This window comes from Bufo bufo, chromosome 4 (genome assembly GCF_905171765.1).
Source record: "Bufo bufo chromosome 4, aBufBuf1.1, whole genome shotgun sequence".
In the NCBI taxonomy this organism is placed as follows: domain Eukaryota; kingdom Metazoa; phylum Chordata; class Amphibia; order Anura; family Bufonidae; genus Bufo; species Bufo bufo.
In genome coordinates, this window is record NC_053392.1 from 569568473 (window position 1) to 569585266 (window position 16794).

Sequence of the window (16794 nt, forward strand, 5' to 3'; positions counted from 1 at the left end):
AGATTACATACATAGATTGATCGCTATATGACGGGTAGGTATGAAATAGATAGATATGAGATCCCTACATAGATTGATCTATGGGTAGATGATAGATGACATATATATATATATATAGATGATAAATGGACAGGTGCAGATCAGTTTCGGTCACATTAGGTGACCACACAGTATAATCCAGTCGCGGTACCGCAGCCTGTTGGACAGGTAGTTACAGGTGTGCACACAGGACTTCTGCAGACAGCATGGGGTGGACTGTGACCTCTGCAGCCACTAAGTTCACTCCTCAACCCGCGCCCACGAACGGGAGGGATATTCAGGCTTCTCTCGCGTCCGCTGTCAACTTGCTTGACCCTGACAACGAGCCGGGCGGCCGGCAGAGGGAGGGAGGGGGTGGCGGCTGCAGGCAGCAGGGCGGGCTCTCACACGTGAAGTTGCTTCTTCTCCTGGAACAGGGCAAGCTGCGGAGCCCCAGAGATCCTCCACCCACCCGAAGACCTGTGGGAGCTCCAAGCTCAGCTCCCAGCCTGCAGCCGGCAGGATAGACCGAGCCTTGGTCTCCTCCTGCTCCCCCTGTGAGCCCCCTCCCCCCCCCGGGCGGCTATACAATCCTCAGCAGTGACCTGAGACTGTATAGCCAGCCCCAGCACAGGGCGACACTTCACTTCGCTCTCTTTTGCTTTTCTATTTTTGTTTCCTTTATTTTATTATATTATTAGTAATTTTTTCTCCATATTGCACTACGTTAACCCCTTCTCCTCCCCGGACACCTTCCTCCCTCCAGACCGCAGGTGCTGCACCTCCAGGAGCTATCTGTACCACTGAGACTATCTGAGCAGCTGACAAGTCATCATGACTGCTGACAAGGAGAGGAAAAGGTAAGGTCCTGTGGGGTGTCACCTCCTGGGGTGCCTTTTGGGTGTTTAGGTGAAGCAGGGGGGCCACAGTGTCACCCTGATAGACCATAGGTGTAGAAGTGATACAAGCATTGGTCATGATGTGTATTTGGTGGTTGTCAGATGTACGCTGCAATATCGATGGAGTATGACGACTGCCTATAGTTATTCTTGTACATGTAGTTCATTTACAGGCCCCATGTCACAAACATAAAGCTAAACTTAGCATATGTAGCAGAGCTGGATTTGTCATGTAGCTCTTTTATTAGGGATTTGAAAAAATTCACTAAGATTTATCATGATGGGCATACCAAACAGTCCTGTGTAAATCACTGCTGATGATGTCAGGAATGTGCTGCAAATGACAAACTCAGCTCTGCTACATTTGGAGAAGAATCAATAAAACTTTCTGGTTACTGCACTACATGTATGGTATGAAGGATAACGCATGATGGTCTAAGTATAATATACTATGGATGTATAACGCTCTACAGTCTTCTATGAATAATACTGCAGATGATGCTCAGTCTATAATGCTCTATAAGGAATGCACTGCAGGTAACATAATGTGCTGGGTATAAAACATGGCGCTCAATCACCGTACTAATGCATTATAAGTGTCATACACTAGATATAATGTATACTGCACTTTGGCTAAACATATAGTACTCTGCATATAAAGCACTAGACAAAGCATACTGTATGTAATACACTATATATACTGTAAAGCACTATACATGTAATACACTATATATACTGTAAAGCACTATACATGTAATACACTATATATACTGTAAAGCACTATACATGTAATACACTATATATACTGTAAAGCACTATACATGTAATACACTATATATACTGTAATGCACTATACATATAATACACTATATATACTGTAAAGCACTATACATGTAATACACTATATATACTGTAAAGCACTATACATATAATACACTATATATACTGTAAAGCACTATACATATAATACACTATATATAAAGCACTATACATATAATACACTATATATACTGTAAAGCACTATACATGTAATACACTATATATACTGTAAAGCACTATACATGTAATACACTATATATACTGTAATGCACTATACATGTAATACACTATATATAAAGCACTATACATGTAATACACTATATATACTGTAAAGCACTATACATATAATACACTATATATACTGTAAAGCACTATACATGTAATACACTATATATACTGTAAAGCACTATACATGTAATACACTATATATACTGTAAAGCACTATACATATAATACACTATATATACTGTAAAGCACTATACATGTAATACACTATATATACTGTAAAGCACTATACATGTAATACACTATATATAAAGCACTATACATGTAATACACTATATATACTGTAAAGCACTATACATATAATACACTATATATACTGTAAAGCACTATACATATAATACACTATACATACTGTAAAGCACTATACATGTAATACACTATATATACTGTAAAGCACTATACATGTAATACACTATATATACTGTAAAGCACTATACATGTAATACACTATATATACTGTAAAGCACTATACATGTAATACACTATATATACTGTAAAGCACTATACATGTAATACACTATATATACTGTAAAGCACTATACATGTAATACACTATATATACTGTAAAGCACTATACATATAATACACTATACATACTGTAAAGCACTATACATGTAATACACTATATATACTGTAAAGCACTATACATGTAATACACTATATATACTGTAATGCACTATACATATAATACACTATATATACTGTAAAGCACTATACATGTAATACACTATATATAAAGCACTATACATGTAATACACTATATATACTGTAAAGCACTATACATGTAATACACTATATATAAAGCACTATACATGTAATACACTATATATAAAGCACTATACATGTAATACACTATATATACTGTAAAGCACTATACATGTAATACACTATATATACTGTAAAGCACTATACATGTAATACACTATATATACTGTAAAGCACTATACATGTAATACACTATATATAAAGCACTATACATGTAATACACTATATATACTGTAAAGCACTATACATATAATACACTATATATACTGTAAAGCACTATACATATAATACACTATATATAAAGCACTATACATGTAATACACTATATATACTGTAAAGCACTATACATGTAATACACTATATATACTGTAAAGCACTATACATGTAATACACTATATATACTGTAAAGCACTATACATGTAATACACTATATATACTGTAAAGCACTATACATGTAATACACTATATATACTGTAAAGCACTATACATGTAATACACTATATATACTGTAAAGCACTATACATGTAATACACTATATATACTGTAAAGCACTATACATGTAATACACTATATATACTGTAAAGCACTATACATGTAATACACTATATATAAAGCACTATACATATAATACACTATATATAAAGCACTATACATGTAATACACTATATATAAAGCACTATACATGTAATACACTATATATACTGTAAAGCACTATACATGTAATACACTATACATACTGTAATGCACTATACATGTAATACACTATATATACTGTAAAGCACTATACATGTAATACACTATACATACTGTAATGCACTATACATGTAATACACTATACATACTGTAATGCACTATACATGTAATACACTATATATAAAGCACTGTGTATTAAGCTTTATACATAAAATACTCTATACTGTATATAATGCACTACGTATAAAGCACTATACATGCAGTATATACACTATACATTATACATATCATACACTATATATAAAGCACTATGTACCTTATACTGTATATATTACGCTATAAAGCACTGTACATAAAATACTCTATGCCGTATATAATGCATTATGTATAAAGCACTATACATGCAGTATATAGATATATATAAAGATTATACATATAATACACTATATATAAAGCACAATAAATCACTGTTGTTTTATGTATTACATATTATGGTTAATGGACCATTCTTATAGTGCACTATACATATACTACACCATATTAAACGATAATACACGATATGGCGCTATATATCTGTATATAAACTGTATACAATTAAGTATGAGATAATATACAAGTATAAATAAGGAAATATTAATTGTTGCGCTCTATAGAAAACGCACTGTGGATAACGCAGTGGTGACCATCCCTCCGTCTGCAGTATATACCACTGTATAGTGGCGGTGTTATGTCATTACATTAGACCTAAGCTCTCCACCTGCCTCCCTCGTCCCATACGATGACATTACTCCGCTGGTTTGTCTTGCAAAATAATCGTTTGTCTTTTTTTACGCCACAAAAATGTGAATTTTCATGCATTTGTTTTTTCCCCTCTTAATTTGCGTATCTGAGGTTTTGTGGACCTTGCAGGGTGTATAACAGTGCAACGTTCTCGTCTGCGTTACGTCGTCGTCATTTATTACATTTCACAAGCAAACACTAATCTTTTCGTTTATGTGCGTAGACGAGCTAAGTTTGTCATCTGGCACAACTCTTCGAGGAGGCGGATGCCGGCGGCGGATATTTTAATAACAAATTCAGCTCTGCTACATCTGTGCACAGAACGGCTCATACGCTAAAATATATATATATACTGCACTGAAGGGCGATGGGGAGAAGAAATTGGAGAGAAGAGTTGCAGTTTGGAAGGGAGACGACACATGGATGGGCCTCCTGCTATCCGTGCTCACAAGGTGCTGGTTGTGCTGCTGTGACCGCGCTCATTTGTTTCTGTCAGAGGTGATTGTTATCTGCACGGACAAGTTCTTTCTTGATGGGGCTGATTCCTCCCTGACAAAAGGTGCATGAGGGCAACTTACTAATATGTGGGAGACTCTGCTACGATGAGGGCGAGATGAGACCAGAGTAAAAATATCACTTAGGCCTCATGCACACGACCGTATGTATTTTGCAGTCCGCAAAAAAACGGATCTGCAAAAAATACGGATGATGCCCGTGTGCATTCCGTATTTTGCGGAACGGAACAGTCCTATCCTTGTCCGTAATGCGGATAATAATAGAACAAGTTCTATTTTCTTGTGGAACGGAAATACGAACATATGGAAATGGTATGCACATGGAGTACCTTCCGTTTTTCAGACCCATTGAAATGAATGGTTCCGTATACAGTCCGCCAAAAAAAAAAAAATGAAATACGTTTGTGTGCATGAGCCCTTCCTTCTTCTTATAGTCTATGCAGGTCCAAGTGACACATACTATAACTCCCATCTTCTTCTACACAGATAGCAGGGTTCGTCATCAGTTGTTATCTATGGTTTCATGTAGGACTGCCACTAAAGTTAGTACACTATCTTAACCTGCAGATGCAGCAGAGATGAATTTGTCATTTGTCTTTTCGGGCTGCGTTGTGTGATACCTTTGAGCTACGATACTGCTTTACATTGACCTACAGTCACACGTAAAAGCGTGAAACAGAGCATTCGCCAAAAAAAAGAAAGAAGGAAATATCCTTTCCTATACTTCCTACAGTGACACATGACAAATTCAGCTCTGCTACCTCTGTAAATGCTATGAGGTAACGGATTTTTCTTTATGTGTCATTTTAGCAGTCTGTGTGCTGCTCCTAGAAGTTCTGTTTGAAGCCTAGGCCTTTGAGACGGCATCGACCTTTAGGCCTCATTCGCACGACCATGCAATGCGCAAAAAATGCGCACCTATTCATTTCACCGGGGTTGCAAAAAATTTGGACAGCGCACACCGTGTACAGTCCGTATCCGCATGTCCGCCTGTCCGTCCCACAAAAATATAGAACATGTCCTGTTTTTTTATTTTTTTTCATTTATTTCATGCACTTATCTGGCGCTGCTATATTCCGCAGCACTTTACAGAGATTAGCATTCTGTGTTCTTGTCCGTTTTGCAGATCAGAATGGGCAATTTGACAATGGGGCCCTTGGAAATTGTGGGAAGCACAAGGCCAGTACCTGTATTTTGCAGATCCAAAAAATACATATGGTCGTGAGGCCTTAAAGGGGTTGTCGCACTCTGGCAAATGGTATTTATCATGTAGAGAAAGTTAATACAAAGCACTTACTAATGTATTGTGATTGTCCATATTGCTTCCTTTGCTGGCTGGATTAATTTTTCCATCTTATTATACACTGCTTGTTTCCATGGTTACGACCACCCTGCAATCCAGCAGCGGTGGTCGTGCTTACACACTATAGGAAAAAGCACCAGCCTTTGCACACTCCCACGGTCCCGCCACCAGAAAGGCCATTTCCTACAGTGTGCAAGCACGACCACCACTGATGGATTGCAGGGTGGTCGTAACCATGGAAACGGGCAGTGTATAATGAGATGGAAAAAATGAATCCAGCCAGCAAAGGAGGCAATATGGACAATAACAATACATTAGTAAGTGCCTTGTATTAACTTTCTCTACATGGTAAATGCCACTTACTAAAGTGAGACAACCCCTTTAAGGATGTATGTGACTTTATGAGTACGTCCATATGGAGTAGTGAAAATCTGCCTGTAGACTGCTATGGATTCACCATGGATTTTACCCCACTTATCCTGCTGTGGATTTACAAATCCGCTGGTCAATCCCCCAAATATTCGGTAGCACGTGGATGAGACTTGTTAAAGCCTGCAATCCTTGTGGATTTTACCTGCGCAAATCTGACGGTAAAAGATCCCAGCATTTCCGTCCCTTATGTGTACGGCTTAAACTCTAGCGCGACCATGTGTCTCAGATGTAGCAGAGCCGATTTTGACATCGCAAGGTATGGTCTGGTTTAACGTTAGGACTGACTACCTATACCTACTCTGTCCAAAAAGAATGTATCCTCAAAAAGGCTAAATGACAAATCCAACTCTGCTACCTCTGAAAAAACAGTACTGTCACTTTAGTCTTTTTGGAATAGTTTTCTGATGAATGTCTTAAAAACAAAATACAGGGCGAACCCCGCACCCCTGTAGTCATAATAAAGGAAGCTGACTTCTAGAAGTTTTTTCCTTTGGGGCAGTTTCTTTCACAGAGACTGAAGTCGGCTGCAGGAAGACTTAGCTGAGCCGTCCGATGGCTTATTTCCTCCTATTCAGACCTGCCAAGTAAAAGTGCAGCCGGCAGCTCTCTGCTAAACCTGCTTTCATGTCATTTGCATTAGCACAGAATGAACGTTCCCTCCGCCCTGATCTGGGGGGGGGGGGGGGGGGAGGCTCGTGGATGTAAACGCATTAGCCCCTAGCTGTTGGCCTAGAAGGTGGTATCTTTATACAGGTGAAACTCGAAAATTAGAATATTGTGCAAAGTTCATTTATTTCAGTAATGCTACTTAAAAGGTGAAACTAACACATGAGATAGACTCATTACATGCAAAGCGAGATATTTCAAGCCTTTATCCTGTATAATAAAATCTCTATGTGCGTGCGCGTCCGCGCGCGCGTGCCGATTTGTTAAGTGCGCATGCGCGGCGCGTTGGCCACTCGGCACGCGCGTACGGACACCGCCTGCAGCGCCCATACATGTGCGTCCGGCGGCAGTCTCTGTGAGTGGAGGTGAGAGGCCACATCCATCCCTATGTGCCGTCCCCTGTCATCCCGAGCTGCAGGCAGCTGACGCGGGGAAACTTCCCTGCCCCCATCCTCCCCCTATTACTCTGACCACATCTGAACACTCCGGCCATGACATTAGAGAGAGCTAGGGAGGGGGCTACAGGCAATATATTGTAGAGATACAGGGGGATACAGGAGGAAATACATTGTACTGTATACATATTACACTCCAACCTCCATCATATTATACTCCAACCCCCATCATTGTACACACATTACACTACAGCCCTCATTGGACCTATCAGCACACAGCGATCCACACGCCACCTGCGCCCAGCTCCGCCGTGACTCCTCCTCCCCCTCCAGCTTCATCTGCAGACGCCTTACACCCCAGGATCCCCATCATTACACACATAGTACACTCCAACCCCCATCATTACACACATATTACACTCCAACCCCCATCATTACACACATATTACACTCCAACCCCCATCATTACACACATATTACACTCCAATGAGGGCTGTAGTGTAATGATGGGGGTTGGAGTGTAATACATGTGTAATGCTCTCCGCCTGTGATAGCTTCCCTCACTTGCTACTGTGCGGCCATTCCCTGACTTTGGTGGCCGGGGTTAGGGTGAGATAGGAGCGAGTAGGATGCGGCCGCTGCGGGGACTAACATGTGCCCCCTGTGCTGACAGATACCCGGGGTCCAGAATCGGAGGTCCCCATCCCCAGTGCTCCCAGCTTTGTCCTCCCAGGCTCTTTGGGAGTTCTATGAACTCCAGGATGCAATGCTGCAGCAGGTACGGGCCACTCTCTGCCCGGTGCGCAGGTGTGGGCAGTGCATAAGGGTGTCGGTGTAGGAGACGTTGTGGCAGGCGGCGGTTGTTGGGCCCAGATCCCGGGGTGTCAGTCAGCTGCAGAGGAAACCGGAGGGGTAGGAGGAGGCACGGTGGAGCTGGGCACAGCAGCGGGCCGATGCGCAGGGGTGGGCGGTGCGTGCGGAGTGCCGTGTGTTGATTGCCCGCCGCGCATGCGCACTTAACTAATCGTCACACGCGCACGGTCGCACACGCGGACTTTATTATAGATTATATATATCTACTATAATAAAAGCCCTGTGTGCATGCCCACGGCTGCGTGTCCATGCGTGTGTCGATAATTGAACTGTGCACGTGCCGCCCAATCACCGCCGCCCCACACGCAACCGTGCCGCCCACACCAGCACGCACGGCGCACCGACCAATCATCACACGACGCTCCACACGCCGCCTGCACCTGCGTGCCGGCCAGGCAAATCGCCGCGGCTCGCAGGTTATGGTGTGCTCTCCACGTCGGAGCGCCGCCATTACTGTTCGTGCATCAAACAGCCGCACAGTGCCAGCACTCTCAGCCACAGACAGCAGCCGCTGCCAGCAGCCACAGCCATCAGTCACAGGCACCAGTCACAGTGCCAGCAGTCTCAGCCACCAGTCAGTGCCAGCCGTCTCAGCCATCAGTCAGTGCCACCAGTCACAGTGCCACCAGCCACAGGCACCAGTCACAGTGCCAGCAGTCTCAGCCACAGACAGCAGCCGCTGCCAGCAGCCACAGCCATCAGTCACAGGCACCAGTCACAGTGCCAGCAGTCTCAGCCACCAGTCAGTGCCAGCCGTCTCAGCCATCAGTCAGTGCCACCAGTCACAGTGCCACCAGCCACAGGCACCAGTCACAGTGCCAGCAGTCTCAGCCACAGACAGCAGCCGCTGCCAGCAGCCACAGCCATCAGTCACAGGCACCAGTCACAGTGCCAGCAGTCTCAGCCACCAGTCAGTGCCAGCCGTCTCAGCCATCAGTCAGTGCCACCAGTCACAGTGCCACCAGCCACAGGCACCAGTCACAGTGCCAGCAGTCTCAGCCACCAGTCAGTGCCAGCTGTTTCAGCCATCAGTCAGTGCCACCAGCCACATCATCAGTCTCAGCCATCAGTCAGTGCCACAGCAACCAGTAACAGTGCCAGCAGTCTCAGCCACCAGTCAGTGCCAGCCGTCTCAGCCATCAGTCAGTGCCACCAGCCTCATCACCAGTCACAGTGCCAGCAGTCTCAGCCACCAGTCGCTGCTAGCAGTCTCAGCCACCAGTCAGTGCCAGCGTCTCAGCCACCAGTCAGTGCCATTTAAGGCCTCTTTCACACGACTGTATGGCTTTTTCAGTATTTTGCCGTCCGTTTTTCACAGATCCGTTGCTCTATTTTTTTTGTTTCCGTTGCGTTTCTGTTCCGTTTTTCCGTATAGCATATACAGTATACAGTAATTACATAGAAAAAAAATTGGGCTGGGCATAACATTTTCAATGCATGGTTCCGCAAAAACAGAACGGATATGGAACACATACAAAGTACATTCTGTATGTGTTCTGTTTTTTATGCGGACCCATTGACTTGAATGGAGCCACGGAACGTGATTTGCGGGCAATAATAGGACATGTTCTATGTTTCAACGGAACCGAAAAACGGAAATACAGAATGCATACGGAGTACATTCTGTTTTTTTTGCGGAACCATTGGAATGAATGACCGTATATGGAATGCAAAAAACAGCCCGCAAATGGAAAAAAAAAAACGGTTGTGTGAAAGAGGCCTAATATAGACTGTTCCTACTGTTCTAGCGCCCGTTATTGTAACGGGCTTAATGTCTAGTTTGGTATAATTTGGATGATTATGGCTTACAGCTTATGAAACCCCAAAGTCACAATCTCAGGTCCCCTTTGCTCAGGGGGTATGGATTAATCAGCTGACTAGAGGGTGACACTTTGAGCCTAGAATATTGAACCTTTTCACAAAATGCTAATTTTAAAGGGAACCTGTCACGGGATTTTGTGTATAGAGCTGAGGAGATGGGTGGCTAGATGGCCGCTAGCACATCCGCAATACCCAGTCCCCATAGCTCTGTGTGCTTTTATTATGTAAAAAGATGAGTGAGATGAGTCCAGCGTGAAGAAGCCCAGCACCGCTCCGCATCCTCCGAATCTCCTCCTTGCTCCCCGACGTCAGAAAGCCAGAGCGCCGTAATCTCACGATGCATGAGCTAGCGCATGCGCAGTTCATTCCCTGAGGCTGATGCCAGCACAGGGAAGAAACACTATGATGACACTGCGCATGTGCTAGCTCGCGCATCGCGAGATTACGGCGCTCTAGCTTTCTGACGTCGGGGAGCAAGGAGGAGATTCGGAGGATGCGGGGCGGTGCTGGGCTCCTTCACGCTGGACTCATCTCAGGGACAGGACACATCTCAGGGAAATTTGCATATGTATCAAATCGTTTTTTTTACACAATAAAAGCACACAGAGCTATGGGAACTGGGTATTGCGGATGTGCTAGCGGCGATATGGCAGCTTATGCTCGAGTCTTTACACTTGTGTTGAGCCGTTGCATATGTGACCGGTGCTCCCTTCAAGTGTGAGACGTGGGATCCTCGTTCTCATGATTGGTGAGGGACCCTCGGAGATCAAACACTTATCACCTATTCTGTGGATAAGTGATGTGTTTGTTGCGGAAGAACCCCTTTAAAGTCTGGTAAACAGCTGCGTCGCTCAGTCCCAGAAACGAGGGGCCACCTACAAGGGCCACACTCAGCATTACAGAGCTATCATACGACGCTCCATTCTTTGGTACTTAAAGGGGTTGTCTCACTTCAGCAAGTGGCATTTATTATGTAGAGAAAGTTAATACAAGGCACTTACTAATGTATTGTGATTGTCCATATTGCCTCCTTTGCTGGCTGGATTCACTTTTCCATCACGTTATACACTGCCCGTTTCCATGGCTATGACCACCCTGCAATCCAGTAGCGGTGGTCGTGCTTGCACACTATAGGAAAAGGCGCCAGCCCCTCTGGTAGCCAGGACCATGGGAGCACACAAAGGGCGGTGCTTTTTCCTATAGTGTGTAAGGAATTCTGTATGTACTATTAGGCCTCCTGCACACTAAGGTTTTTTTTCAGTTTATGTTCCATTTTTTGCGTTCCGTATCCGTTTCCGATTTTGAGGAACCATCTATTGAAAATGTTATGCCCAGCCCAATTTTTTTATGTACTTACTGTTTAAACATTATTGTATGCTTCCGTTTCCGTTTGCGATCCGCAAACAACGTATCACAAATGGAAACCAAACGGAAAAATGGAACGGCAAAATGGAACGGAAGCGGAAACACTACTGAAACAAAAAACGTAAAAACAGATCCGTGAAAAACGGACTGCAAAATACTGAAAAAGGAATACGGTCGTGTGCAGGAGGCCTTACACTGTATTATTATGCTACACTACTATGTTCTATCATACTATTAAACTACTATGTACTATTGTACCACCCCATCGAACTATGTATTATTATACTACTATAATATACTATACTCTGTACTATTGTACTGCGACACAATTATCTGGACTACTATATACTCTGTACTACTAGACTACTATATACTGTACTATTGTACTACTATATACTCTGTACTACTGGACTACTATATACTCTACTATTGTACTACTATATACTCTGTACTATTGTACTACTATATACTCTGTACTATTGTACTACTATATACTCTGTACTATTGTACTACTATATACTCTGTACTATTGTACTACTATATACTCTGTACTATTGTACTACTATATACTCTGTACTATTGTACTACTATATACTCTGTACTACTAGACTACTATATACTCTGTACTATTGTACTACTATATACTCTGTACTATTGTACTACTATATACTCTGTACTATTGGACTACTATATACTCTACTATTGTACTACTATATACTCTGTACTATTGTACTACTATATACTCTGTACTACTAGACTACTATATACTCTGTACTATTGTACTACTATATACTCTGTACTACTGGACTACTATATACTCTACTATTGTACTACTATATACTCTGTACTATTGTACTACTATATACTCTGTACTACTAGACTACTATATACTCTGTACTATTGTACTACTATATACTCTGTACTATTGTACTACTATATACTCTGTACTACTGGACTACTATATACTCTACTATTGTACTACTATATACTCTGTACTATTGTACTACTATATACTCTGTACTACTGGACTACTATATACTCTGTACTATTGTACTACTATATACTCTGTACTATTGTACTACTATATACTCTGTACTATTGTACTACTATATACTCTGTACTATTGTACTACTATATACTCTGTACTATTGTACTACTATATACTCTGTACTATTGTACTACTATATACTCTGTACTATTGTACTACTATATACTCTGTACTATTGTACTACTATATACTCTGTACTATTGTACTACTATATACTCTGTACTATTGTACTACTATATACTCTGTACTATTGTACTACTATATACTCTGTACTATTGTACTACTATATACTCTGTACTACTAGACTACTATATACTCTGTACTATTGTACTACTATATATCATTACTCCCTGTAAGATCTATTTGAATGGAATCTGCTCGATGACCGTGTGACTAACGCACGTCCTTATAAAAACTTGGACAGTGTCGATGGGACAGTTCCAGCTGAACGAGATCCTGATAGAAGTGATTAAGGCTGGAGCCTCCAGGAACATAAACCGTATTGGCTGGATGCTGTAAAAAAAAGGAAATCTAATTATAAAACAATTCGATTAGTGTTAATTAGATGTAGCAGAGCCGAATCTGTCATGTCATTTTTTGGTTGTTGAATTGTTTGTGAAGTGCGACCATGACAAAGTCAACTCTGCCACATCTGACAATTTACCGAGCTACATCAGTATGTATAAAATATGATTTTTTTCCCCACACAGTATGACCCTTATTAGTAATTTCAGATGGAACATGAACTTAAAGAGGTTGTCGGCTACCCCCCTTCCCCCCCCTCCTCGTGCTCTACAAGTCCATATGGATGTTACAGAGCAGGTGCACACTGATTGAATCCCACTAGCTTCCACGCGACCCTGATTATATGGTTGCCCATTTGTTTGATTTGGCACCACGTTTCACCTGCAGTTGGCCCCATGAAGTTTGCCCCAAGGGTCGGGGTAACTATATTTTGCGGTGTGACAATACCCCTGTGGCAGCAGAGTCTTTCACAATGCCCACCTTATGTCTGCTTTAACTTTGATCTGCAGGGAAATCAACTACGTTGCGCTGCATAATCATGTTGAATGTTTGTTTTTGCAAGCCGAATTACAAACTCAGCTCTGCTTCTCCTGTATTGACTAGTCACTAGAAATGGAGCATGCTTAATCGCCCGAGGTGTCGGGCAGGACCTTTTTGCCCTCTACGTCTTACAGAGTTATTGTCCCCTAAAATCATTGCTTCTAGGGGAGACAGCAGTGCCATAGGCAGGCACCATATGGCGGCACATTTCTGCAGCTCCATAATATGGACTTTATAGGCTCTGGAGAAGAGGAGAAATCTGTCCTTGTTTTATAGCTCTCGTCTCCAACTCTCAGCAGGGGCAGAGTGGGAACTTAAAGTGGTCCTGGGAAAAAAACTAAATGTGGCCCTATTTTTGTAGTGGGGCCCAGACTGACAGAAGGCGGGGCCAGAAATACCATATTGCGGCACATTATACCACCCCAGCAGAGCCTAATACTACAGTGCGTCACAAAATACTGCCCCCCTGTGGTGGCCGACTGCCACGTTCTGTCCCCCTACTCCAGATGCCCTCGGATGGTGATACAGGAGTCAGGAGAGGAGCGTCAGATTATTATTCACTGCGGCGTGTGGCCCCCTGGTCATCGGGTAGGGTGTAAGGCCAGTATGCTTCAGAGCCGCGGGTTGGAGACCACTGACCCGGAACAGTAAAATGCATAGGAAACCAAGGAGGTGACATGTATAACCAGCCATGTTTTCCGTGTAGAGCGGGTGGCATAATCACCCGGACACTTATTTTCCACCGGACCCCACCTTTGTGTATGATTACAACAGTCAGATAAGTACTATTTGTATTGTCATTTTTAATTTTGGGTGGTGGCTGGGACGCGGCCATGTTATTAACCTCAGCAGACAGCTCTGCTACATCTGTAATGCTATATGTTCCTATACGCACGTGGCGCTAGATACATGTAATTGGTGGCAAAAAGGATTTATGTTTTGCTTCTGAGGACTGGGAAAATACGCCGGTCGCCACTGGAAGGTAACTCACGGGGCTGCTGTTACTTTTATATGTCCACCCAGCACAACATCAAGGCTGGACATAACATGGAGGCAGACCAGGCAGCTGCAATGACGCCCTTGGGGGGAGGGGACCCAGCCCCGGTTAGTCCTCCTCCCTCCTCTCTGCTACCGAGGGATACAAACCTGTCCAGTACTCCCCTCTTCGGAGGAACTGAATTACTAGTAAACAATGGGGTGGAGAATTGGCCCAAGGGTCATGGAAAGGGAATCAGGGGGCGGAACGAAGGCCGAGCCCTTCTGCCCTCGGTAGTAAAACCCTTCACCATAATTGGGGGTCCATTCTGATCTTTTGCTATGGCCCCCCTCTCTACTACGTGCCCCGCTGTCCAGCATTGTGGTTTCATATTCTGAGTCTCCTCCTCTCAGTTTTTTGTGCTCCTGCAAGTCCGTCTGATGTTTCTGCTGATGGACAGACGGACAGCGTTCTCCTCATATAAAACAGTAAGACTGCGGTTTTACTGTAGACGTTTATTGCGGCATCTTATGACTCGTTATGTGTAAAAGGTGAAGACACTGTACAAGGGGTGTAAATCCGGAGACACAGTTCTATAAAATCTCTCCATGTCTACAGATCTCTTATCTGTGTCATCTATCTTCTATCTATCTATCTATCTATCTATCTTCTACAGTCCTGATCAAAAATTTAAGACCACTTGAAAAATGGCAAAAAATCATATTTAGCATGGCTGAATCTTAACAAGGTTCCAAGTAGAGCTTCAACATGCAACAAGAAGAAATGGGAGTTAGACAAAACATTTTTTGAGCATTCAATTTAATGAAAACAACGAATAAGCTGATCAAAAGTTTAGGACCACACCTCCAAAAAAAAACTAAACCCCCACAAAACATAAATCCAACTTCCAAACATGAACTCAGTAATGAGTAGCTCCGCCGTTATTGTTTATTACTTCCAAAATTAGTTTCGGCATGCTTGATGCAAGCGTTTCCATGAGGTAAGTGGGAACATTTCTCCAAGTGGTGAAGACGGCCGCATGAAGGCCATCTACTGTCTGGAACTGTTGTCCATTTTTGTAAACTTCTCAATTGGATTTAGATCAGGGGAACACGCAGGATGGGCCAAAAGAGTGTTGTTATTCTCCTGGAAGAAGTCCCTTGTCCTGCAGGCATTGCGTACTGTAGCGTTGTCCTGTTAAAAAACCCAGTCGTTACCACACAGACGAGGCCCTCAGTCATGAGGAATGCTCTCTGCAACATCTGGACATAGCCAGCGGCCGTTTGACGCCCCTGCACTTCCTGAAGCTCCATTGTTCCACTGAAGGAAAAAGCACCCCAGACCATTATGGCGCCCCCTCCACTGAGGCGCGTAGAAAACATCTCAGGTGGGATCTGCTTGTCATGCCAGTAACGTTGGAAACTATCAGGACCATCGAGGTTCCATTTTTTTCTCATCAGAGAATAAAACTTTCTTCCACCTTTGAATGTCCCATGTTTGGTGCTCTCTTGCAAAGTCCAAACAAGCAGTTCTGTGGCGTTCAAGGAGACGAGGTCTTTGAAGACGTTTTTTGTTTTTGAAGCCCTTCAGTCTCAGATGCCGTCTGATGGTTATGGGGCTGCAGTCAGCACCAGTAAGGGCCTTAATTTGGGTCGGGGATCGTCCAGTGTCTTGACGGACAGACAATTGGATCCTCCGGCTCAGTGCTGGTGAAATTTTTTTGGGTCTTCCACTTGACTTTTTTGTTCCATAACCCTCAGGATCATTTAAGAAATTCCAAAAGACTGTTTTACAGTTCAACAACCCGACCACGTTCAAAAAGGGAGAGTTTTTTTGCCTTTGCCATCACAACATGTGACTACCTGACAGAAAATGACAATGAATCCACATCTTTGCACAGATTTGGCCTTTTAAAGGCATGTGGTCATAAAATTTGGATCAGCTGAAAAACAGCCTGTTTCAGTTTAATCGTTATTTTCAATTAATTGAATGCTCAAAAAATGTTTTGTCTCACTCCCATTTCTTCTTGTTGCATGCTGAAGCTCTAGTTGGAACCTTGTTAAGATCCAACAATGT

General features: G+C 42.9%; 1 protein-coding gene across 1 annotated transcript in view; it reads left to right on the forward strand.

Annotated features, from left to right (window-relative positions):
* The first annotated feature begins 375 nt into the window (after positions 1 to 375).
* EPAS1 (endothelial PAS domain protein 1) overlaps positions 376 to 16794 on the forward strand; it is a 135915-nt gene continuing 119496 nt past the window's right edge. Inside the window, 1 exon segment of the mRNA XM_040430185.1 lies at positions 376 to 878. Within this exon segment, the coding sequence (XP_040286119.1) occupies positions 853 to 878 (26 nt within the window). The 5' untranslated portion in view covers positions 376 to 852.